Source organism: Mixophyes fleayi, chromosome 8 (genome assembly GCF_038048845.1).
Source record: "Mixophyes fleayi isolate aMixFle1 chromosome 8, aMixFle1.hap1, whole genome shotgun sequence".
Classification (NCBI taxonomy): Eukaryota; Metazoa; Chordata; class Amphibia; order Anura; family Limnodynastidae; genus Mixophyes; species Mixophyes fleayi.
Genome location: NC_134409.1, coordinates 7294046 through 7318992, shown reverse-complemented (window position 1 = coordinate 7318992; position 24947 = coordinate 7294046). Strand labels below are relative to the sequence as shown.

The window sequence follows — 24947 nt, the reverse complement described above, 5'->3', positions numbered from 1 at the left end:
TTTGGGAAGTTAAGAAGATTGATACTTAGATTTCAAGATACGGAAATTCAGCCATTAGGTTCATTTACAAGGACGAGATGGAATTATTTGATTGAGGTAGCACTTACACTAATGTAATAAAAAGTGACACATGTAATAGGGTTCCAACATCCCCTCACTCTCACGATTCAGAGACAATAAACCAGTATATAAGCTGAAAACTGTATATTAATGAAGGGGGAAGTAGGTAGCATTTTCCAGAGCATCCACAAACCCGCAACGCTGGGCACATCCCCCTTTTACGGAGCTGTTTCCACAGAGCAGGAAGTGGGTGTGGAGCGCGAAATGCACCTGGGGACAATTAGGTGCAAATAAGGAAGCAGCGCAGGTCCATATGGTAAATGAGGCTGATTGGTTTTTGTACTGATTCTCTTCCTTCGCTGCTCAGCTCCATGGACCAGAGATCCAAAGCTTTCAACCTATATAATATAAATAAAAGTATTCTGCACTAATTAAAAATGTTCATTGATGTATGATGCCGGCAGGATAAATGAAAGCAAAAAGTCAATCACAGCATTCTGCCTTCCTAGGCATGGGCGTGTAGGATTTTGGAATTAGGACAGGGGTGTGTCCAGCTCTTCATAAACTCCGGTTCGCCCCTCAGTCTTCTCCCCTAAATATGTCTCTCCAATGATGCGCTGATCCGCCTCCAGCCGCCACCCCTAAATACATCATCCCCAGCCTCCTCCACTAACCAGACCGCCCCCAGCCTCCTCCCCTAAATAGACCACTCCCAGCCTCATCCCCTAAATACACCGTCCCCAGCCTCCTCCCCTAAATACACTGTCCCCAGCCTCCTCCCCTAAATACATCATCCCCAGCCTCCTCCCCTAAATACACCATCCCCAGCCTCCTCCACTAACCAGACCGCCCCCAGCCTTTTCCCCTAAATACACCACCTCCAGCCTCATCCCCTAAATACACCATCCCCAGCCTCCTCCCCTAAATACACCGCCCCCAGCCTCCTCCCCTAAATACACCGCCCCCAGCCTCATCCCCTAAATACACCGCCCCAGCCTCATCCCCTAAATACACCGCCCCCAGCCTCATCCCCTAAATAGACCACCCCCAGCCTCCTCCCCTAAATACACCGTCCCCAGCCTCCTCCCCTAAATAGACCACCCCCCAGCCTGCTCCCTTAAATAGACCGCCCCCAGCCTCCTCCCTTAAATAGACCGCCCAGCCTCCTCCCCTAAATAGTCCGCACCCCAGCCTCATAACCTATATACACCCTTTAATGCTGCGCTGATCCGCCCCCAGCCTCCTCCCCTAAATACACCGTCCCCAGCCTCCTCTTCTAAATACAATACCACTCCCAGCCTCATCCCCTAAATACACCGCCCCCAGCCTCCTCCCCTAAATACACCGCCCCTAGCCTCCTCCCCTAAATATACCGCCCCCAGCCTCCTCCCCTAAATACACCGCCCCCAGCCTCCTCCCCTAAATACACCCTCCCCAGCCTCCTCCACTAAATACACCACCCCCAGCCTCCTCCCCTAAATACACCACCCCCAGCCTCCTCCCCTAAATACACCGCCCCCAGCCTCCTCCCTTAAATAGAACGCCAAGCCTCCTCCCCTAAATAGACCGCCCCCAGCCTCCTCCCTTAAATAGCCGCCCAACCTCCTCCCCTAAATAGTCCGCACCCCAGCCTCATAACCTATATACACCCTTCAATGCTGCGCTGATCCGCCCCCAGCCTCCTCCCCTAAATACACCGTCCCCAGCCTCCTCTTCTAAATACAATACCACTCCCAGCCTCATCCCCTAAATACACCGCCCCTAGCCTCCTCCCCTAAATAGACCACCCCCAGCCTCCTCCCCTAAATACACCGTCCCCAGCCTCCTCCCCTAAATATACCACCCCCAGCCTCCTCCCCTAAATACACCGCCCCCAGCCTCCTCCCCTAAATACAACGCCCCCAGCCTCCTCCCCTAAATACACCGCCCCAGCCTCCTCCCCTAAATACACCGCCCCTAGCCTCCTCCCCTAAATATACCACCCCCAGCCTCCTCCCCTAAATACACCGCCCCCAGCCTCCTCCCCTAAATACACCGCCCCCAGCCTCCTCCTCTAAATACACCGCCCCCAGCCTCCTCCCCTAAATACACCGCCCCCAGCCTCCTCCTCTAAATACACCGCCACCAGCCTACTCCTCTAAATACACCGCCACCAGCCTCGTCCCCTAAATACACTGCCCCCAGCCTCCTCTCCTAAATACACCGCCCCCAGCCTCCTCCACTAAATACACCGCCCCCAGCCTCCTCCACTAAATACACTGCCCCCAGCCTCCTCCCCTAAATACACCGCCCCCAGCCTCCTCCCCTAAATACACCGCCCCAGCCTCCTCTCCTAAATACACCGCCCCCAGCCTCCTCCCCTAAATACACTGCCCCCAGCCTCCTCCCCTAAATACACCGCCCGCAGCCTCCTCTCCTAAATACACCGCCCCCAGCCTCCTCTCCTAAATAGACCACTCCCAGCCTCCTCCCCTAAATACACCGCCCCCAGCCTCCTCCCCTAAATACACCGCCCCCAGCCTCCTCTCCTAAATAGACCACTCCCAGCCTCCTCCCCTAGATACACCCCTTCAATGCAGCGCTTGTCCCTGTGGCGTTGAAGGCGCATCGGTTAGTGGCGCTGTCGGTAGGTATGACAGTCCTAGCCCCCTGTACTTCAGCTGCTCAGCATCTGGCTGTTTAAGCAGGAACATTAGACAGTTTTGTTCTGTTTCAGTCAGACCTGAAATGGGGACGGAAAATAAAATATTTCCCCTGCAGTAAATTGTGACATTTCCATGGCGACCAGCGCCCCATGTAATTACTCCTAATATAAACCAGATAGAAACATTTGCTGATGATAAACTCCTGACATCTCTTCAGAGGCCAAGAGAAAAAACAAAAAAACTGAAAGAAGGGAATCCCCGTACTGGAGAGCTGCATATTTACACTGGCTCATCATTTAGGGCTGTCCGCTTAAAGCATAATAGACCAATGTTTTATCTCTGTATCCTAGCAAACAAAAATACTTTCCACATCTCTGCTCAAATTCCACTGAACGGAGCAAAGTGGATTCCAGCAGATTCTGCAAAAGTCTGATACGTGCGGAGGAGATAACACAGATGGGATACTGATAAGGGTTACTTAGAAACATACTGTAATAATAGCTTGTATTTTATTTAGAGGCAGTAATGCCAACAATTGATCGGTACAATCTGAATCATACAAGTTAAGTGGAGGCTCATTTCGGCCTGTATCTTAAATGCACCTGTCACTTGTGTGGAAGAAGCCAATGTGGATTGAACCAATATTCCCACCCTATAAATTTATTAGAAAACAGTTTATTTTTGTTTTAGGTCTACAATAGTAAAAAAAACAAAAAAAAACATGCAGAGTTGGCATAACTTTTGGGCTCACGTAAAGCCAATGGTTTGAGAAAACACATAGCTTAATATTTTATTGGCGCTGGACTTTTGGTTAAGCGACATGTCGTTTCAGAGAGGTCGTTAGTCCGGAACACAATGCTCTATTAGCGAAAAGAATGGTGCACACAGGAGTTCCTGAACTTGTGGTCCATGTAAATTGGTTGGAGGTGGATTTTAGGATGTTACATTGAAATCAAAAAAACTCATTACTGTATAGGTAAATAAATATATGTAGAAAAATAGGCCATGTTTATTAACCATTTATAGGCATACAATGGTACAAGCCAGAGGATGTACGTCAGATGCACAATCAAGTACAGTTACAGAATGTGAATTTGGGGTTCCCTGATTGTTGGAAATATAATACATTATATTGTAAAACACTGTTTTTTGAGTACCAGAACATTGACTCATTGTGAATTCAAGGGGCACACTGGTCTGGGCGACCGAAGATAAACTCATTTGGGTTACTTTTGAGGGTATTTTATACATTATGTCGCTTTTAATATTACAGTTACCAATTTATTAAATTCAAATCTGTTTTCTATAGTTACTGATGCTGCAGATATAAGGATAATGAGATGTATTCTGAAATTATACCAGCGTCTGCTTTCCCTTGCTGAAAACTATCCTTATGGGCCCAACTTCCATATTATCCTTAGAGGCGTGACAGACATTTGGGCACCGTAGCAAGTCTACCCCTCGTTCCTCTCATTCCCTGTACACAGTGCAGACCTGTGCTACAGGGTAATTCCACTTCCAGCAGGAAGGGGGGGAGGTTTTACTGTACGTTCAGCTCTATCGTGTGTCTGGCGGTCTCTGGAGAGCCAGGAACGATCTCTCAGGGAAAATAGAAATCTATTATTTAGGACGACATACATTTTACATGACCTTTTACACAGATTTTTACGGTTAAATACATTCTCTGCATTAATATACAGTCAACAGCCCATATGACAGTATTGAAGCATGGAGCTATGTCTAAAATATAAGTGGCGGGGAAAATAATGGACAAAGCTGCGTCACTTCAAATATATTCAAAGTAAAGTCTACAATGAAGGTTTAATTTTTGTATAGTGTTCACCCATCAGATACACTCAGTGGGGTAGTCACTGTGTGGGATGAAGCAACATCACTGATGGATTGATAGAATGCACTGTCATGAGCATTGGCCCCGCCCACAAAATGGCTGCCTCCGCTGTGTGCAGGTGACAGGTCAACTTTAATATGATGGAAACCTTGGACGTTCCATGCCTTCGTTCTGCTTTTAATAGATTGAGGTGTGTTGGTCATTAAAGCTTTTGATCCAGACTTTCAGTCGTTGGTAAAATCATTAACCCACGACCTTGGCGTTACCAGCACCAAAGATGCTCAAGAACTGGGTCCAGATACAACAAATGTTATTTTGAATCACTTAATGGAAACATTTCATTAATACGTTGGGAAACTTATTCATATACGTTAAGAGCGCGACCTGGAAAAGTTTCAACTTTGGGCACCAGAGACCGTTATGCAGCTTCGACTTTAGGATATTGTCATAAGTTTCAGGTTTATTTAAGTTACTGAAACTCTGCTCAACTCAGGTGTACGTTAAAGGATAAGTATGTCTGGCTTTGAATATAAAATATATAGAAACATTTAACAGTATTTTATACCATTACAAATAATACACAGGAGATCTTCGGTTGAATTGGTCCCTATAATAACCTGTAAAACCTATTTTGTAATGGTCTTTTCATGTAATAAAAACAAGTAATTTTGTTGGGAGAAAAATGCTTTTCAGCCTCCGCTAACAATGGATTTCCGCACCTTAATGAGCTTCCTCCACCCCATGAGTCTTTTTTTAACTATTCACATCCCGCAAAATGAATTCGTATTTTGGCCCGTGGCTGCGTAACTAGGTAAATTCCTGTTTCCAGTTTGCACTTAGCAGGGTCCGCTAAATGTTGCGCATATGTAAAGGCCGCCACGTTGTTCTGCATCTCCACGCGTTTCGCATGTGTGCCGAACCAGACGTATAACGTCACAGAACAGCATTAACGCGGCAGATTTTATAAATAAACTTATTCTCTCTCAACTAAATAGCAGAGTATGCTGGAACTTTATAAGTAAAATAAAGAATATAATAATATCTCTGTAATTGCTGATGCTTATGATTTTATCACTTCTGGAAAATCATATATACAATAGATAGGACAACCTGTATATTATAAGGAATAGTGCACATCCTTCTGTAATTATTACAGATACTAGAAGTCACTTAGGTGCCTTTATATGGTCCCAAAATTCCTCTGTGACTTATAATATGATTTTTATTTACAGTAGGAGGTACATTATCCCACATATAATACTGACACTTTATAAGAATATTGATTTCTGCAGACTGAAGCTAATAAGCTTTGACCTTGGAAATGTATCATCCAGTTTTCGGCCCCACAACTTACCTGTAACGTCAGCGTGTGTTTGCACAAAGAGGGGGTTCTTACTCAGCCCTCCGCATAGAAACAAACTGCAGATATAATGCCCTGAAATCTTCATTGTTTCCAAAATGTGTCTCGTTCCAAACTACAAAACCAAACAGAAAACAGGATCACGAGAGAATAACGGATCGTGGTTCAGGGTTTGTTTCAGGATTTGAAAGTATCTTTTTTTTTCGTTTTGTTTATTTATTTCGAACGTATACACAGAAAACCGCAGAAAGTGGTAAAACGCTCGGAGTGAAACACATGTCGAGTTGCAAAGAGCAGCGTTCTGTGATTTCATTTGTGACAATGGAAATTCGCTGCCTGTAATTTACTTCTATAGACTGACATTGTATTCAAGTCATTGCAGCCTTATAAATTAACCAGGCAATGATGACATCACTGAGGCACGAGGCACTGATGACATCACGGAGGCACGAGGCACTAATAGCGTTGTGTTGTCGCTATTTCATAGTGAAATAAATGTTGATTTTGTCCTCTTAAAATGTCTGCATCTACTGTAAGCAACAAATACACGTTAATAACATGTTGCCATGTACAGTAACCTCTAGCCACCAAACAGATAATGGCATACTTCTCGAGTAGTCCCAATTTTAGCAAGACTGTCCTTATTTACGGACTCGGAAAGGGGCGGAGCCTATATGAAAGTGGGTGGGGCTTTTATCAGAAAGTGGCCATGGATTGGGCAGGTTTTGGGTGAACTGGCGGAGTTTCAGGGACTGGGTTTATGTTGTCCCTATTTTGCCTGGATAAATGTTGGGAGCAATGCGTTAGCTAATCTAATCAAAGCTAAGGCCTGACAGAGCATTAACCCTGATGAAGGGTAGGACAGCGTCTGAGAGCGTTACCTGAATAATACTAATAATACATAATATTACCTGTTGTATTATATTCTGCTCTGTAACACATAATAAAGTTACAGGATTGTGTTGGCCAATCCTTAAAATTATTTTTACTGTCAATTATATAAAAAATATTCTCATTATGGACAGATCGTCATAATATATCAAATTACTTCCATAACTGATCGTAAAATCGGTCTCAGCAACAAAAGAAGTCACATTGCTACAAAATATCAAAATCATTAGTGTGACATGAGTTTATTATTATAATGTCAGTAAGGAGCCAACTTTTACTGACGGGTGAACGCAATGCTTCGTTTTTTACCGACTGTCAATACATTTATTTGACAATTGGCGACCAGAGGATTTGTGCAAGTGATTGGAGAGGGGGCTTAGAGCACTAACCCCTGTGCGTCTGCAGGCTCCAGCCCTGGGTAAGACTAATATTGTGGGGAAAACATAAAAACACTCATTTTAAAATAACGCAGCCCCTTAATATATGCAGAGCTGGGAACTTCACAAACCAGCTGACTCCGAAATACTTTACAATTTGAAGCCTTCAGCAATAATATCACATTTTACAGAAGGATCAATATTTTCAATCAAATGATTTCCCCTGGCACTCTAGAGCCCCTATATTACTTAATATGTGTAATATTAATATTTAATGTTTGTTACGAGCTGCAACACAGACATTAGAGATCTATAATAGTTTTCTTAATATTATTCCTCATCAAGGTCAGTGAAAGCTCAGGAATAAGCATCTAATAATGGGATTGTTGTTTGTCTTTGAACCTTACATGTCAAATCCGTATTGTTCATAGCATGATAAATATATTTACATACAATAAGCAGGACTTTATTATTACCCAGTAAATAAGATTCTTACATTATGTTTGTTATTACAAATTGTAAATAATATACAATATTTCATCGTTCCACTTTAGTAAGGAAATACAATTAAGAGACACACTTCACATAAACAATGTATCATCTCACCGCAATGCTTTGTATCGTGGCCAAATACAGCAGAGCGAGATCGTCCAGGCCCTTCGACAACGTTAATCCGACCACCTGGAAAGAAAATAAATATAAAACCGCTGGGTTGGGTTTAATCATTGTAGGCCTGTGATATAAAGCTTCAGTGTAGATTTATGTGTAAGTTTAATTTCTCTGTGTACCTGACATACACATAGAGACTGGGCGGGAGGGCTGGGTCCCATAGTGGACTACCTTGGGCTGGGTTACTTAGATACCTGCTTTTTTGTTCCCTTTAAAATGTTCCTAAAAGGCTGCTGAGCCGAGTCCCCCCCCCCAGGGGCAAACGCAGGATTTGTAGAGGGGAGTTTCCACACCACGCCGGCAGGGGGCGTGACCAGCATGCATGGGGGCGTGGCTATAATTTTAGACAGTGCTTGGCTGCTCTCCAACTCTCCCTATCCCCATAATATACATGGGCAATGCTGTGTGCACTACTGTTTTCAAGCAGAGCTGTGTGTAGCGGGAGCAGGGTCCAGCCACCTCAATTATACAGTACCCCAGGCTTGGAGGGGGGTTTCCAGGCACTAGGAACCCCCCCCCCCCCGGGTTAAAATTTGCCAGTGTGCCAGCCTCCCTGTTTATTTCATGCCCATTGATGGTACTGACTGGTGACATCACAGCGCCATTTGTATGATTGGTTCAGTCCACAGAATGTATATGAGCTGTACAACAGTGTATAAAACAGTGTATCCTATCTAGAGAGAACATTATAAAACTCTACAGAACATCCGTGTGGGATCATGTATGTATGTTACTTTCAATTATTTCACAGAGGCAGCACATTCGTAACACGCCCCTTTTCCCTCCAATAGGCTGGAGCAATCGGAAAGTAAATACCTGAGAGGTACACAGAACTTTAATATCTGTACAGGCATCCACGTTCTGTTCAGGCATGTTTGGTAAGATACCTTTGTACATACCTTAAAGCTGGGTACATACCTATGCAATTATCGGACAGGTCACATGATTCACAACGGTTTGGTCAGATATTGCATTAGTGTGTACACTCCCACAACATCTTTTATCTTACCAAAGCAGATTTAATCATTTGATTTGATTTTATAAACTTCCTAAAAATCACGATCGACAATGGAACGATGTCGGATAAATGTGGCAGTGTGTATGCCCTCACGTCCAGCAGTGTAGGCAGATATCTGTACAGTGTACAGAGTCAGGATCTTTTCATGGTTATGAGAGATGAAGATCACAGATCTGAAGGTAAATCGTGTAGGTGTGTACACAGGAATCTGCACGATCATCGGGACTTTCTTGGTGAGATCGCTACAGAAATTGCATCTGAAGTAATTTTTATAGTGTGCACCCAGTTTAAGACTATATAATCAGATGTAATTGACAGCACAGTGGCCTAGTGGTTAGCACTTCTGCCTCACAGCACTGGGGTCATGAGTTAAATTCTCGACCATGGCCTTATCTGTGTGGAGTTTGTATGTTCTCCCTGTGTTTGCGTGGGTTTCCTCTGGGTGCTCCGGTTTCCTCCCACACTCCAAAAACATACTAATAGGTTAATTGGCTGCTATCAAAATTGACCCTAGTCTCTCCGTCCCTGTCTGTCTGTCTGTGTGTGTGTTAGGGAATTTAGACTGTAAGCTCCAATGGGGCAGGGACTGATGTGAGTGAGTTCTCTGTACAGCGCTGCAGAATTAGTGGCGCTATATAAATAAATGATGATGATGATGATGATCAGCATTCCCTGCGTTTACAGGATGGAGAATGTATCTTAAGCTCACTACACTTTATCCAAATGTCAGACAGGCCCAGATCTGACTTTTTCTAGTGTTGATGCATCCAGCGTTTAAATATAATAATGTACAGTGTACGCACAAAGCATTCCCTCGCTTATGCTTCATTCATAGTCTACTTTACTTCCTGCAGGTCAATGTACCATGGTTATTGTCAAACTCTCCCATGAATACTAACTGTACAAGTTAAACAAATGATGGCCAACAGGCGGTCCCCCAAGGCTTCAACTGTGTCCCCCAGCTCCTTCCTGTTTTAGTGTCAGATTTGTGATAGCGTGTAACACTTGTGTAAAATGTTGATGTTATTACAGATAGGTGTCTCTTTCTTTGCTTAAATGTATTATTTTATCATATTACTGAGATTACAGGTAATGTGCGGCCCTTTTGAAGTTTAGAGGGCCTGTCACTGATCTAAACAATCTCACCATTTATATTCCCAAATAATTATTAGATCATTTAATACCCTACTAGCTCCATGTAACCAACACCGCTTAGAGGACACTTGAGCGACCGGAGGCTTCTCCAACTGTTGTGGAATTATGAGTAAAGGAGTCGCTTTGTGGCATGCTGATACTTTTAGTTCCACAACAGCTGCACAGTCTCCCGTTGCCTGCCTGTACTGTGCAGTTAGCAGAAACATTTACACTATTGAGCGCTCTACCCTACAGGTTTAAACACGCTGTCTGCTAATGGTCTCTCTAGACAACAGCTGGCTGTGTCAGACAGGGACAAGGGGGACATCTCAGGCAGTCACTCCATTTATTAATGTCATTTAGTGGGAATATTATAGAAACTTTGTGTTCTGCCATCAAATTCACTTAGTCCGATGGGAGAAAATGTTTTTTTTGTTTTGTTTTTAGATAGTTTAATTCCAGAGTAAACATCATTATTATTTCAAAATGATCACTTAATCTGAAAATAATATTTGTGATGGGGCGATAGTTAGAGGGAGAAGTGGGGTCAAGATTAGGTTTCTTAAGAATGTTACACATTTGTACAGCAGAGCACCAAGTTTAAGATATACAGATGGAGGACATATGTGTGACAAAATAATAGTATAGAGTGTAATTTAACTTATAGATTTTGAAGTGGTTTAGAGTTATCTTTTACTCAGCTAACAGGGTGTGTCTGCAGTGAGAGCAATCAAGCAGAGAATCTGATGCAAACTCCTTTTAAAGGCAAGGTGGGAGTGTCCTCTATTATGTTTGTTATCCATTTGAATTTACAACCGATGTACAGTTGTTTGGGAATCTTTTAGCTGCAACTGTGTATAACGCGTTGATTATTGATCAATTCATATTTTTATCCAAGGTGGGAGTGTCACCTGTATCAAGCTAGGGCTGGGGGAGGAGTGTAAACCTGTCTTTTTCACTGTTCATGGGTGACTGATGCCAGATAGTGGCCGGTATCTAGGGTCTTGGTCTCTGTCTACTTAGCACTAGGGTCATAAGAATGTTTGCGGAACTTTATGTTGTTGATTACGTGGCCATACTGACAATAAAGAAAAGCAAAAATAAGCAAGACGTTGTTCGTGTGTGCATCACCACAAGGCTGCCCGTGTCACAGTATGTAACAGTTTGTAAATATAGATTGTATTTGGGGAACAAAGGAGAGTTCTGAGCCCAGGATCACAGCGATTTATTTCTGTTTCCAAACTGACCCGCACTCCAGATTATCACGGAATATAATGGTATATTTGTATGTCTTTCCAGTATAAGAACGTTGAATAAGAACCCTTGATTTGCTCACCAAGAATAGATGTTTATATTATATATCATCTTTAAAGATGAGTAATGTTTCAGTATAATAAGGGATAAAATCAATAATAACACAGTTTATATTTTCAGTGCTAGCTGTCAGTGTAATGTGCATATTGATTTATTCTCGTTATTTCTTACCATTCCCTTTAGGGTGACATCAGCCAGGGGGGATCTGTTACCGTGGAAATCTGGCCAAACATGTAGGCCAGGGGCCAGGACCCCTCCCGGCCGGGACGCCCCGAGTTGATCCAGGTAATGATTTAAGTACGTGTATACGTGCTGGCCGCTAGGAAAGAATGATGAAAATAAAGAGTTATTTTATGTAATGAAAACATTTGTCCGTCTGTGGGAGGGAAGAAAAACACAACAATCCAGGGCGTTAATTAGAATTCTGTGCACTAATAATCAGTAAAGACCAGCAGTAATCAGTGATTATTGAACAGGTGGGGACCGGAGTTAGGGCTCATTCAGACGATCATCTAGTCAGAGTTTGCTCAATTTCCTGGCATCTGGGGCTAACCCCCATTTCCCTCCATTGCTCGTTTATACAGCAGAGGGGAGCTAATACCAGGAACAATGACCCCCAAACCTGTGCAATTATCGGAGGAGTGTTTGCGTTGCATAAGCCGAGTCCTACTAAACGCTGGTCTGAATGAGTCCTTATTATTACTAATAATAGCAAAACAATTAGGTGTAGTTTGGAACTTGTTAGTTGTTGGTAATTTCAGGTGTCTTGAATCCACTTGGGAACCAAATCACAGGAAGCTCCGTTATGTCAGATTATTTAATGCGTCGGAAAATCGGGTTCTAAAATGTAATTTTTAACAAATTGTTTTTAAAAAGTAAAAAAAAAAAACAAAACAAAACAAAAAACCTATATTAAAATAAACTTCCTTTTACCCTCCAAAATATTTTAAATATCTTTTTCTGGAATTGTTCTGCTGTAACTTACACTGCTGGTAAAAGGACAGTTATCCTAAGGATGAGATCCAGCTACAAATAAAAGAGTAATTTTAGGTAGAATTTTAGGCATGTCACAAAACTAAATGTTGCAGTATTTTGCATAGAACTCCCAGATCCACCCTTGTTCGGCAAAGTCTCCCCCACCATCTAAGATGGTTAAATACAACTAGACACGAGGTGTAACACCACAGTCGGTGTATATGACACCCGATGTCTCCTGTCTGGGATGGAGATTTGTAGCATCTACTGATCAACGTATAAATGGTTCCTTGAGTAAAAATAGGAGTTCTGACAATGAAGCATAGGTAACCTAGTGCAGGTCACCTTCTGCTACAATGTATCAAATATTTAGCTCTGTGGTTAGATGCGAAGAGTGTGAAAGAGTGTGAAAGAGTGTGAAAGAATAACACCAAGACACTTGGGGGAGATGCCGGTTTGAATCCCAGAGTCATCTCCTCCTGACCTTAGTGTATTGTTCTGTTAAGTTTCTGCATTGAATAAATTTATTCTAACTACACCGTAACAACAATACAGTAACTACTGGCAAATACAATGGCTCTACATAGCTAAACTAGGGGGGTCCTTGAAGTTAGCCCAGATCTTACAGCCTACAGAAGCTATGTGTGTCTTTGTGTGTGTAGGGGGGGGGGGGGACTATAAAAAAACCATGATGATAGTGAGTTACATTCAAGTATATTATTCCTTAAAGCTTCAATTATTTCGTTTTATGTGCTACTTTTTGTAATCTATAAGCTCTTCACATTTTCTGGGTTTGAAAAGTCTCCAGCACGGGATACTCTCCACCCCCCCTAGTGGTCAGGGCAGACTCAACCCCTCAGGGGGCCCCAGGGGCCACAAACCCCAAGCTCGAATGAGCCCCCATCTGGCATTCCTCCCTCATCCCTGATGTTTCTTACACTAGCATTGAGGGAGATCAGGCCCAATATTCCTTCACATGAATGAAGACGCTGCTCCTTAATTTCAGAGGCCGGAACTCCACGTGGGGGTGTCGTGGGGGGATTCAAAACACAGCCTATGTTAGGCACCCTTAATGATAGCACCTCCCCTGTCAGAGGTTTATCAGCTTGTGCTACATTATGGAAAACACTTGGACCAAGTTAGAAAATGTCCTTAGAGTTCTGCTCTTCGACACTGCCCTGATCCTGCGTAGTTTCACTTGAGTAAAGAGCATTTTCTTGTGGTAATTCCTGCTGCTCCTCACTCTTTCCCCTGATCTCTGTAGCGTCGGTCGGTACATCTGCCTCTCTGGGCCTCAGATGAATCAGATTCCCCGTATCTGTTGGCGGTCTGAGGTAGTAAGACTGTGGTGATTCGGTTGCCGGTAGCCAATTTCTCCCATCTGTTCTGCATCGTAGTTCTTGTCCTGGGTCAAGTGCTGACAACGGCAGTTTTATTGAAGTACTTTGTCTCTCTCTCCTTACATATATATAGCAAAGGGACAATCTCTGACAGTAACTCCTCTGTTATCATTGGGATCAGAGATTGCTATCTTCTGCCCATTAGTAACTGAGCAGTTGAAATCCTCCCTTTAATTATAGTGTTTCTGTAGGGCAGATATCTCAGCTCTGGATCTTCTCCCATTTCTTTGCACTGTGTGAGAATGTTCTTGACAACAGTTACACATTTTTGCACCTGGCCGTGATTGTGGGAAGACGAGACCAGAGGATGTGACTATAAGTCCACATTTTATTGTGAAGTCACTGAACTCTTATAAAGCTTATTAACGCCCACTTAGATGGGGTATTACTAGGTCTGCTGTAAGTTTTTAAAGCTTATTGCTTGGAAAATGTCAAAACACCTCCTGTAGTAATCCAATATAATCAGGAAAGATATATGATGTATTTATTGTCTGCGTAGACCCTCAGGATTCACAATCCTATCACCCATAAACATGCAGCCAACAGTCCCTAATTAAGAAATGCACCGAGGCCAGGTCCCAGGTACACATTGTGTCAGTTTCTCTTGCACCTCTCAGTTGTTGCTTTCTGTACGGCTTTCCATTATATCAATTATCCACACTGTATCAATGTAGCTCATTACTAACCAATAAATAGTGGCTTTCCTGCTCTCTGACCAATCAGAGACAGGCCCCTCAGTACTGATTAATGTGACAGGCTCAGAGCCTGACACTCGCGTTGCGGCTCCTTGTTTTTTTTAAGTGAGAAATAAATTGCTGAACAAAGGTGTGTAAGGGTGTTTTTATTTTTATTAAAAAACTTTGTTCATAGTGTGTTTATTTATTTGACTGTCATTTTTTCCAGGTCCACCAAAAGCCCCTTCGGGCCCTGGATGCCAGGGTATGCTGGCATTTGCAGTTCTACAAACACATTAGGCAGAGCTTACTGGGACCAGTAGAGCACCAGCAAAAATATATGGTTAATCTTGTAAACTTTATTACCCCAGACCCACCGCACCAGGGGTGTGGGAAGAGAACAGTCTATTTTGTTTCTGGGAATAGGGGGGGGGGGGGGCATGCAGGCCCGTGCTGAACAGCCTAGGACATTATTACATGGGGGCCCCAGGCTAGGGTGTCACCAGCCCAGCCTATCATAGCCTAATGCTGGTAGCAGCTTTTTTGGGGGGACTCCTTGCTGATTGTCTGCTCGATTGGGCGGCTACCAGCCTAAGCTATGAGGAAAGGGGGGGGGGGCACAAAACCATTTATTTATTTAAAAAAAATTGATGATAAGATAATGACTGACTTATCAACAGTATTATTTATAGTCATCATCATTAATTTATATAGCGCCACTTATTCCGCAGCGCTGTACAGAGAACATCAGTAACATTATACTGTACTCATGCACACAAACTTTCTCCGATACGCTTCTTTGCTCGTAGCTTAAGGAGCAGATACGCTATTTTTGTTTGCAAGTTTCTTTTCCATAATTGTGCCACATGTATACTGCGTTTGTTTCACCTGCTGCACCCCCTGGTAGAATGACCCTGTTTGTGCCAACTTTCATTGTAGTGTTTGTGATCACAGTTTCCGCACCTTGCCCATCTATACTTGTCATCCTTCTGCTTACTATGTGCGCCCTGCTGCAGCCTGTACGTCTTCTGCTGTGCCCTCCAGCACTTTCACATTAGCTTTTAAGACTTCAAAGGATCTGCAGATTTGTAATGCCTTTGCTTTTAGTCCCCATTAATAACTGTGCTCCAGGCACTAAAAAAATAGATTGTTAGCTTGAGTGTAAAAGAAATGGTGCATAAATTGTATGTGCAGTGCGGTGTAACAAAACGTTTAATATATGAACTTACTTTCATATAAAGATGCATTTGATGCCACAATCTTCCTGCATCACTGCCCTGTGCTGTTGGGGACCCTGCTCCTCCCACTATATAACTCTCAGTCTGTGGCTTCCTGCTGCCTCCATTCCCCTCCTCACATCATGTCACTGCCGCTGTCACATGCAGCCCTGTCCTCACTAACACATCACTCATCTCCTGATATACTCTGTGCTGCTGGAGACCCTGCTCCTTCTACTATATAACTCTCAGTCTGTGACTTCCTGCTGCCTCCATTCCCCTCCTCACATCATGTCACTGCCCCTGTCACATGCAGCCCTGTCCTCACTAACACATCACTCATCTCCTGATATACTCTGTGCTGCTGGGGACCCTGCTCCTTCCCCTATATAACTCTCAGTCTGTGGCTTCCTGCTAGTAAGGTCAGCACACTCATCTCTTGAAATACTTTGTGCTGGTATAACTATTGCAGTGAGTGGCTCAGGGTACACACATGTACTGGAGAAATAATGACAAAACGATTTTCAGACCCCAGTAAAATGTCCAAAATTACAATAAACAGTACACAAATTCTGATTATACAATATATATATATATATATATATATATATATATATATATATATATATAAAATCTGTAAGCGATATCTGCATAAACAATTAATTGTGATATCATCATTTCAATGCCCCTTAAAAAAAATCAGTGTAGTAAAAAAAAATTAATGTCCCCCTGCTGTAAATGGTTGAGGGTATAAAAAGTCACCTCCGATTCTCCCTGTATAAAAGCACTCAGCCTGTGGCTTTTATATGGTCACAGAGGACCCCAGTGACTTGTAATATCCTTGCCATTTACATGATGTGCTGCACTGCTCCATATAGAATGTTTACAGTTTCTCTTCTGAAGTATTTAGGAGTTAATGCACAAGGAATCTCCCGGCCATTTACAGCGATTCCCCTGCTCGATGCCGCCATGAAACCTTAATGACGAATGATTGGCCATTGTCTCATCTAAAGTGAAACGGTAATATTCATTTAGCCGCACATGCACACACAGCCACATACTAATGAAACCCCCGGGGGGATCTGGCATGTGCTTATACCCCTGACATCTGACCTCTCCGCAGATGTATATTTATTCTCTGAATGCACTCATTTACAGACATGTTTTTCCAATTAGAAGGTAACATGTGCGCCCTATCAAAGTATAACATTCAGAATGAAGTACACTTGGAAGAAATTAAAATAATTAATTCACATCACTGCTCACATCATTTTAAATGCTGTGCCATTTGGAACCAGCTTGTAATTTAATACTTTAAACTTTTCTTAATTTTTTTATCTTCTAGATTCTCTTTCAAAGTTCCGTCATGTTCAGTTTTTCTTCTAGTTACTTATATAAATAAATTATACTTTTTTTTGCTTTTAAACAGTATTATGGAGATGATCTACTGGTTAGAAATGAACTTAGTTTAAATTATGGAGAGCTTGTGGTTTGGGACTTAAAGACTAATTGCACAGACCCAGAGCACCCTCAGAGCTGTGAGCACCCTCAGAGCCGGGCACCCTCAGAGCTGTGAGCACCCTCAGAGCCGGGCACCCTCAGAGCTGGGCACCCTCAGAGCTGGGCACCCTCAGAGCTGTGAGCACCCTCAGAGCCGGACACCCTCAGAGCTGTGAGCACCCTCAGAGCTGGGCACCCTCAGAGCTGGGCACCCTCAGAGCTGTGAGCACCCTCAGAGTTGGGCACCCTCATAGCTGTGAGCACCCTCAGAGCTGGGCACCCTCAGAGCTGTGAGCACCCTCATAGCTGTGAGCACCCTCAGAGCTGGGCACCCTCAGAGCTGTGAGCACCCTCAGAGCTGGGCACCCTCATAGCTGTGAGCACCCTCAGAGCTGGGCACCCTCATAGCTGTGAGCACCCTCATAGCTGTGAGCACCCTCAGAGCTGTGAGCACCCTCAGAGCTGGGCACCCTCAGAGCTGTGAGCACCCTCAGAGCTGTGAGCACCCTCAGAGCTGGGCACCCTCAGAGCTGTGAGCACCCTCAGAGCTGGGCATCCTCAGAGCTGTGAGCACCCTCAGAGCCGGGCACCCTCAGAGCTGTGAGCACCCTCAGAGCTGTGAGCACCCTCAGAGCTGTGAGCACCCTCAGAGCTGGGCACCCTCAGAGCTGTGAGCACCCTCAGAGCTGGGCACCCTCAGAGCTGTGAGCACCCTCAGAGCTGTGAGCACCCTCAGAGCTGGGCACCCTCAGAGCTGTGAGCACCCTCAGAGCTGGGCACCCTCAGAGCTGTGAGCACCCTCAGAGCTGGGTACCCTCAGAGCTGTGAGCACCCTCAGAGCTGGGCACCCTCAGAGCTGGGCACCCTCAGAGCTGTGAGCACCCTCAGAGCTGGGCACCCTCAGAGCTGGGCACCCTCAGAGCTGTGAGCACCCTCAGAGCTGTGAGCACCCTCAGAGCTGGGCACCCTCAGAGCTGGGCACCCTCAGAGCTGGGCACCCTCAGAGCTGTGAGCACCCTCAGAGCTGGGCACCCTCAGAGCTGTGAGCACCCTCAGAGCTGGGCACCCTCATAGCTGTGAGCACCCTCAGAGCTGGGCACCCTCATAGCTGTGAGCACCCTCATAGCTGTGAGCACCCTCAGAGCTGTGAGCACCCTCAGAGCTGGGCACCCTCAGAGCTGTGAGCACCCTCAGAGCTGTGAGCACCCTCAGAGCTGGGCACCCTCAGAGCTGTGATCACCCTCAGAGCTGGGCATCCTCAGAGCTGTGAGCACCCTCAGAGCCGGGCACCCTCAGAGCTGTGAGCACCCTCAGAGCTGTGAGCACCCTCAGAGCTGGGCACCCTCAGAGCTGTGAGCACCCTCAGAGCTGGGCACCCTCAGAGCTGTGAGCACCCTCAGAGCTGGGCACCCTCAGAGCTGGGCACCCTCAGAGCTGTGAGCACCCTCAGAGCTGGGCACCCTCAGAGCTGTGAGCACCCTCAGAGCTGTGAGCACCCTCAGAGCTGGGCACCCTCAGAGCTGTGAGCACCCTCAGAGCTGGGCACCCTCAGAGCTGGGTACCCTCAGAGCTGTGAGCACCCTCAGAGCTGGGCACCCTCAGAGCTGTGGGCACCCTCAGAGCTGTGAGCACCCTCAGAGCTGGGCACCCTCGGAGCTGTGAGCACCCTCAGAGCTGGGCACCCTCAGAGCTGTGAGCACCCTCAGAGCTGGGCACCCTCAGAGCTGTGAGCACCCTCAGAGCTGTGAGCACCCTCAGAGCTGGGCACCCTCAGAGCTGTGAGCACCCTCAGAGCTGGGTACCCTCAGAGCTGTGAGCACCCTCAGAGCTGGGCACCCTCAGAGCTGGGCACCCTCAGAGCTGGGCACCCTCAGAGCTGTGCACCCTCAGAGCTGTGAGCACCCTCAGAGCTGGGCACCCTCAGAGCTGGGCACCCTCAGAGCTGGGCACCCTCAGAGCTGTGAGCACCCTCAGAGCTGTGAGCACCCTCAGAGCTGTGGGCACTCTTAGAGCTGGGCACCCTCAGAGCTGGGCACCCTCAGAGCTGTGGGCACTCTTAGAGCTATAAGCACCCTCACAATTTAGGTAATAAATTCTGCCATTTGTAAAATGCACGGTAACAACGAGAGCTATGATCAGTATGGTGAACACACCTCCTCTGTTCCAATTATAGTGCATGCTAAAGTTAGACACACTGGAACAATTCAGAAAGCGTTCCAGTAGGGGTGGTCCTTAGTGTACACTGTAGTGTAAGTGGGGATGGTCCTTAGTGTACACTGTAGTGTAAGTGGGGATGGTCCTTAGTGTACACTGTAGTGTAAGTGGGGATGGTCCTTAGTGTACACTGTAGTGTAAGTGGGGGTGGTCCTTAGTGTACACTGTAGTGAAAGTGGGGGTGGTCCTTAGAGTACGCTGTAGTGTAAGTGGGAGTGGTCCTTAGAGTACACTGTAGTGTAAGTGGGGGTGGTCCTTAGAGTACGCTGTAGTGTAAGTGGGGGTGGTCCTTAGAGTACGCTGTAGTGTAAGTGGGGGTGGTCCTTAGAGTACGCTGTAGTGTAAGTGGGAGTGGTCCTTAGAGTACGCTGTAGTGTAAGTGGGGGTGGTCCTTAGAGTACGCTGTAGTGTAAGTGGGGGTGGTCCTTAGTGTACACTGTAGTGTAAGTGGGGGTGGTCCTTAGAGTACACTGTAGTGTAAGTGGGGGTGGTCCTTAGAGTACGCTGTAGTGTAAGTGGGGGTGGTCCTTAGTGTATGATGTAGTGTAAGTGGGGGTGGTCCTTAGTGTACGCTGTAGTGTAAGTTGGGGTGGTCCTTAGTGTATGATGTAGTGTAAGTTGGGGTGGTCCTTAGTGTACACTGTAGTGTAAGTGGGGGTGGCCCTTAGTGTACGCTGTAGTGTAAGTGGGGGTGGTCCTTAGTGTACACTGTAGAGTAAGTAGCGGTGGTCCTTAGTGTACGCGGAGGTGGTCCTTAGTGTATGCTGTAGTGTAAGTGGGGGTGGTCCTTAGTGTACGCTGTAGTGTAAGTGGGGGTGGTTGTCTTTAGTGTACGCTGTAGTGTAAGTGGGGGTGGTCGTTAGTGTACGCTGTTGTGTAAGTGGGGGTGGTCTTTAGTGTACGCTGTTGTGTAAGTGGGGATGGGGGCTTTTCCACTATTCCTAAATTTTCTCTGTATTTGACAGTGTTCAGAATGCTGGAGATCAGAAAAGAAGGCATGTCCAGAGTCCCAGAATTGTGGGAGGGTGTCTCTCATCATGACTGGACCAGAACCTTTTACATACATTTTACATCATTATATAGTTATTAGCATTGAATAAAGACTAGTTCAACCTTCTATAAATTCTAATTTTGTTAATCCAGAAGAAGGCAAAACAAAACCCCCAGTGTGACGTTGCTATCTTCGCCTCCCAGGGGAAAAAAAACTACTTCCTGACCCCAGAAATGTTAATTGGATAAACTCCCTGGGTTAATCATCCCCATAATGTTCTCTAATAATTATAGCCACAGTTGCTATGTTCCTGTAAGTAATGCATCCTATCCATTTTAGTGAATTTGCCACCAGTAGCTCATGTGGTCAGGAACCCACAGCTTATCTACCCTTACAGTAAAGAACCCTTCCTATGCTCATTTGAAACCTTCTTTCTTCCATTCACAACTGATAACCCCTTGTCCTCTGTATGGACCTAGGTTCATTAGACTAATCTTTGTTTTGACCTTTACGTTGATCTCTAGGTTTTAAGCTGCCCACCCCCGATCTCTGCTTTTGTAGAAGACTGTCAAATGTCGGCTACAAGATGCCAATAAAAGGCTCAGCTAGCCAGATCACCAGGGCGGCTATAGACTTCTGCTGCCTTTATTCCTAACCTGCACTGCTCAGCTTTTTCTATTAGAGCCTAAGGGGAAATATTTTGTTGGTGCATTTAGAAACATAATCTTTTTTTATGCCTTTGATCTTCGTCCCATATTATCCCAAGTTATTTTTTTTTTCTTTTCAAAAAGCTTTCAATCAGTAGGAGACAAAAGTAATTAGAGACACGGATATCTTGGCAGATCTCTCCTATTGTGTAGCTGATGTACAAGCTCGGCTGCTTTCTATCATTACAGTAATGACAAATTGAAGAGATTCCAGTAGTCGGGGAAGGGGGGGGGGGGTGTGTGGGGGGGGGGGGGGAGCAACATTAAAATAAACGGCACTGACCTGGCTTCAGCCTTCTTCTGTAATTCTCTAAATCCATCGTGGCTCTGTACAACATGATCAATCTTAAAAGGAGGAGAGAGACAGAGATGCAAATGGAATAAAGTGGAACGGTCATCACTCGCTTAATGCAAATAATCTATTTATCCATCCAGAATACAATTTACCAAGGCACGGCGGAGCAGCCATTTAAATTAATTTACATAGATTTGCTTTACATCAGCAGAACGCGCTGCTGGAAAGTTACATCTATTTTAACGGTAAAGAGCACTACAGTCAGGATGCGTCCTATAAGTGAGAGATAGTTGTATCAGTCACAGATGTAAATGTGAACATTCTGAATTCTGTTGAGAAAGTATTTGGTAGAAGGAGGTAAGATCAATGCCGGGACCTATTGCACTTGTCAGTCCCACCTGTACTGGTGTAACCTGTCCTTCATTTGGGTCAGATCAGATATACTGATGGTATTAACACCATTGCAGAGTGCACAGCAGCCTCGGGGCCCGACGATGAGCGGGGGCCAATAGTTGTCGCACAGAGTGTAATGGCCACTGCTTGATCCCTCGAACATCTTGCCGCAAACCCAGTGAAGCCGAAACAAGGCCGGCCAGATAAATAGAAATGGTCAGATATATTGGCAGGTATCAAAACCGCTGGCAGTTGAAGGATTCTAGGGGTCTGATTCGCATACTAAGCGCGATGTGTACGGTCGTTTTAAAATGCATATAAATCAGGTATACGCACGCCCGAATTCAACAAGGAGCGGATGTGAAGATACGTCTGGTGATGAATACGGGTCTAGGTCCGCTCTCCTCTAACAGACACTGCAGGATACGTCCAATATATATGTGGAATATAAAGTCACAAAAGACCGCACAGAAAAAAATATCAATTAATGTTTATCTGTTAATAATATAGACATTAATGATAAAATATTAAAACTAAAAAAAAGTTTTTTTTTGGTTTTTTTTTCCATGAAATGCATTTATTAGGATGTTATTACTGTTTACTGTACATATAATACATTGTTACAGCTGCTCCTGATTACAGACACATGTTCTAGCTGTATACACAGCCGTCATCACTAGTAATCACCACCGATAATCACGTACCTGAGCGATGCCCAGAGCTTGAATCAGACACTGCTACGAGCGCTCCAGCTTGGCACGTCCTTACTGTACATTATTTACAGGCAACTTCCCCGCCCCTTTCCCTTCTTAAAATCGTAGTAAGTGTCCTTTACCCTTGCAGATGAATTGAACATGGCTGCAGTCTGTGGCGTATGGTCCGCTTCTGGGCATGCGCAAAGTAAATTTGCAGATTGGATGCACAAAATCGCCATTTAGGTCCCTTGATGAATTAGGCCCTAAGTGTCTGGGTATTGGTTGTGTGACACTGCAAACAAGGTGGGTTCTGAGATGAAGAATGCATATACTGGACGGCATGAGATGTATTACATACTGAACACTGGGGCTGTATTATATACTGGACAGCATGAGCTGTATTACATACTGGACACTGGGGCTGTATTATATGCTGGACAGCATGAGCTGTATTACATACTGAACACTGGAGCTGTATTATATACTGGACAGCATGAGATGTATTACATACTGGACACTGGGGCTGTATTATATACTGGACAGCATGAGCTGTATTACATACTGGACACTGGGGCTGTATTATATGCTGGACAGCATGAGCTGTATTACATACTGAACACTGGAGCTGTATTATATACTGGACAGCATGAGATGTATTACATACTGGACACTGGGGCTGTATTATATGCTGGACAGCATGAGATGTATTACATACTGAACACTGGGGCTGTATTATATACTGGACAGCATGAGCTGTATTACATACTGGACACTGGGGCTGTATTATATACTGGACAGCATGAGCTGTATTACATACTGGACAGCATGAGATGTATTACATACTGGACACTGGGGCTGTATTATATACTGGACAGCATGAGCTGTATTACATACTGGACACTGGGGCTGTATTATATGCTGGACAGCATGAGCTGTATTACATACTGGACAGCATGAGCTGTATTACATACTGGACAGCATGAGATGTATTACATACTGAACACTGGAGCTGTATTATATACTGGACAGCATGAGCTGTATTACATACTGGACAGCATGAGATGTATTACATACTGAACACTGGAGCTGTATTATATACTGGACAGCATGAGCTGTATTACATACTGGACAGCATGAGATGTATTACATACTGAACACTGGGGCTGTATTATATACTGGACAGCATGAGCTGTATTACATACTGGACAGCATGAGATGTATTACATACTGGACACTGGGGCTGTATTATATACTGGACACTGGGGCTGTATTATATACTGGACAGCATGAGATGTATTACATACTGGACACTGGGGCTGTATTATATGCTGGACAGCATGAGCTGTATTACATACTAAACAGTGGGAATTGTATGTATTGGACATTGGGAGATGTATTATATACAGGACAAAGGGAGATTATATAATGGCCAGAGAAAGTTGTATACAGGACAATGGGAGCTGTATAATATACTGGACAATAGGAGCCCTATCATATGTTGAAGACTAATGTTTGGATTTTATATTGAACAATGCTAGCTGAATTATATACAGGACAATGGTGACTATTATATACTGGACACTGTAAGCTGTATTACATTCAGATATACACTGGTGCGCTATAGAAGTACAGGTACAAGAAGGATCACAGACATAGTTCTGCTGGCTGGGAGAAAAAGGGGGTTTATCTCTAAACTATTTTGGGGGGAGTTATCCTTTCATCCAAATGCTATAAATCAGTTACAGGAAATATATTTATATGTTTTTATGTCCTGAATAAACCAAATGGTAAAATGATGACATTATATTTAAGCCTCCGAGACAGATAAGAAAACAGCAAATAAGTTTGGATGAAAGGTGTCAGCGTGCGTTGCATTAATCACTGTAACCACAAATCAATATCTGAATGATGCAGATACTACGGCTTGTGCACATGTCCCTATCTGAGTCACACGGATTATCTAACCTGCGTGACTAACGGTCTATATTTTATGCAAGAAATTCATTTGCAGCAATCAATTCACAGCCCAGTTCTTGGCATTTTAACAAAAAAATCCTGAAGGGGGAATAACCACAGCGGATTCTACGTCTTCTAAGACCATAAGACGGGTGAGGAGGGGAGGGGGTGGAAGATACCTGCAGCCACCGGCCCATGGGAGAGGTAACGCACATGTAATCACGTTTGGACGTGCGCACAGCTCTGTGAATGTCCAGAAACAGACATTACGCTAATAGACCCAACTGCATGCAATTCATATCTGAACACAAATAACACTTACAAATTGAGGATCGGAACGGGCAGGGCTGCCATCAGAAACTGTGGGGTCCAGTACAAATTAATCTGGCAGGGCCCCCCCTCCCCATACATGTGCCCCCTCCCTTTTCGCCATACATGCGCCCCATATCCCTCATCATAGTACATTCCCCCTATACCTCATCACGGTAGATGCCTCCCCCCACTCCCTCATCACAGTAAATCTTCCCCTCCCCCAAAGTTAATGTCCCCCCCATAATCACAGTAAATGTCCTCTTCTCCCCTTCCCGCAATCACAGCAAATGTACCCCTCTCC

The 24947-nt window shown here is 44.7% G+C and overlaps 1 protein-coding gene across 5 annotated transcripts in view; it reads right to left on the bottom strand.

Moving 5' to 3' along the window:
• The window catches only part of FGGY (FGGY carbohydrate kinase domain containing), a 158737-nt gene that overhangs the window by 31172 nt on the left and 102618 nt on the right, over window positions 1-24947 (bottom strand). For 4 of the 5 annotated variants that reach the window (XM_075181756.1, XM_075181758.1, XM_075181759.1 and 1 more), the window contains 4 exons: window positions 21279-21340; window positions 11489-11636; window positions 7789-7863; window positions 5909-6029 (listed from right to left, as the gene is read on the bottom strand). In XM_075181756.1, the coding sequence (XP_075037857.1) occupies window positions 5909-6029; window positions 7789-7863; window positions 11489-11636; window positions 21279-21340 (406 nt within the window). The remainder of the gene's footprint in view (window positions 1-5908; window positions 6030-7788; window positions 7864-11488; window positions 11637-21278; window positions 21341-24947) is intronic. The other variant, XM_075181757.1, reaches the window with a different exon arrangement.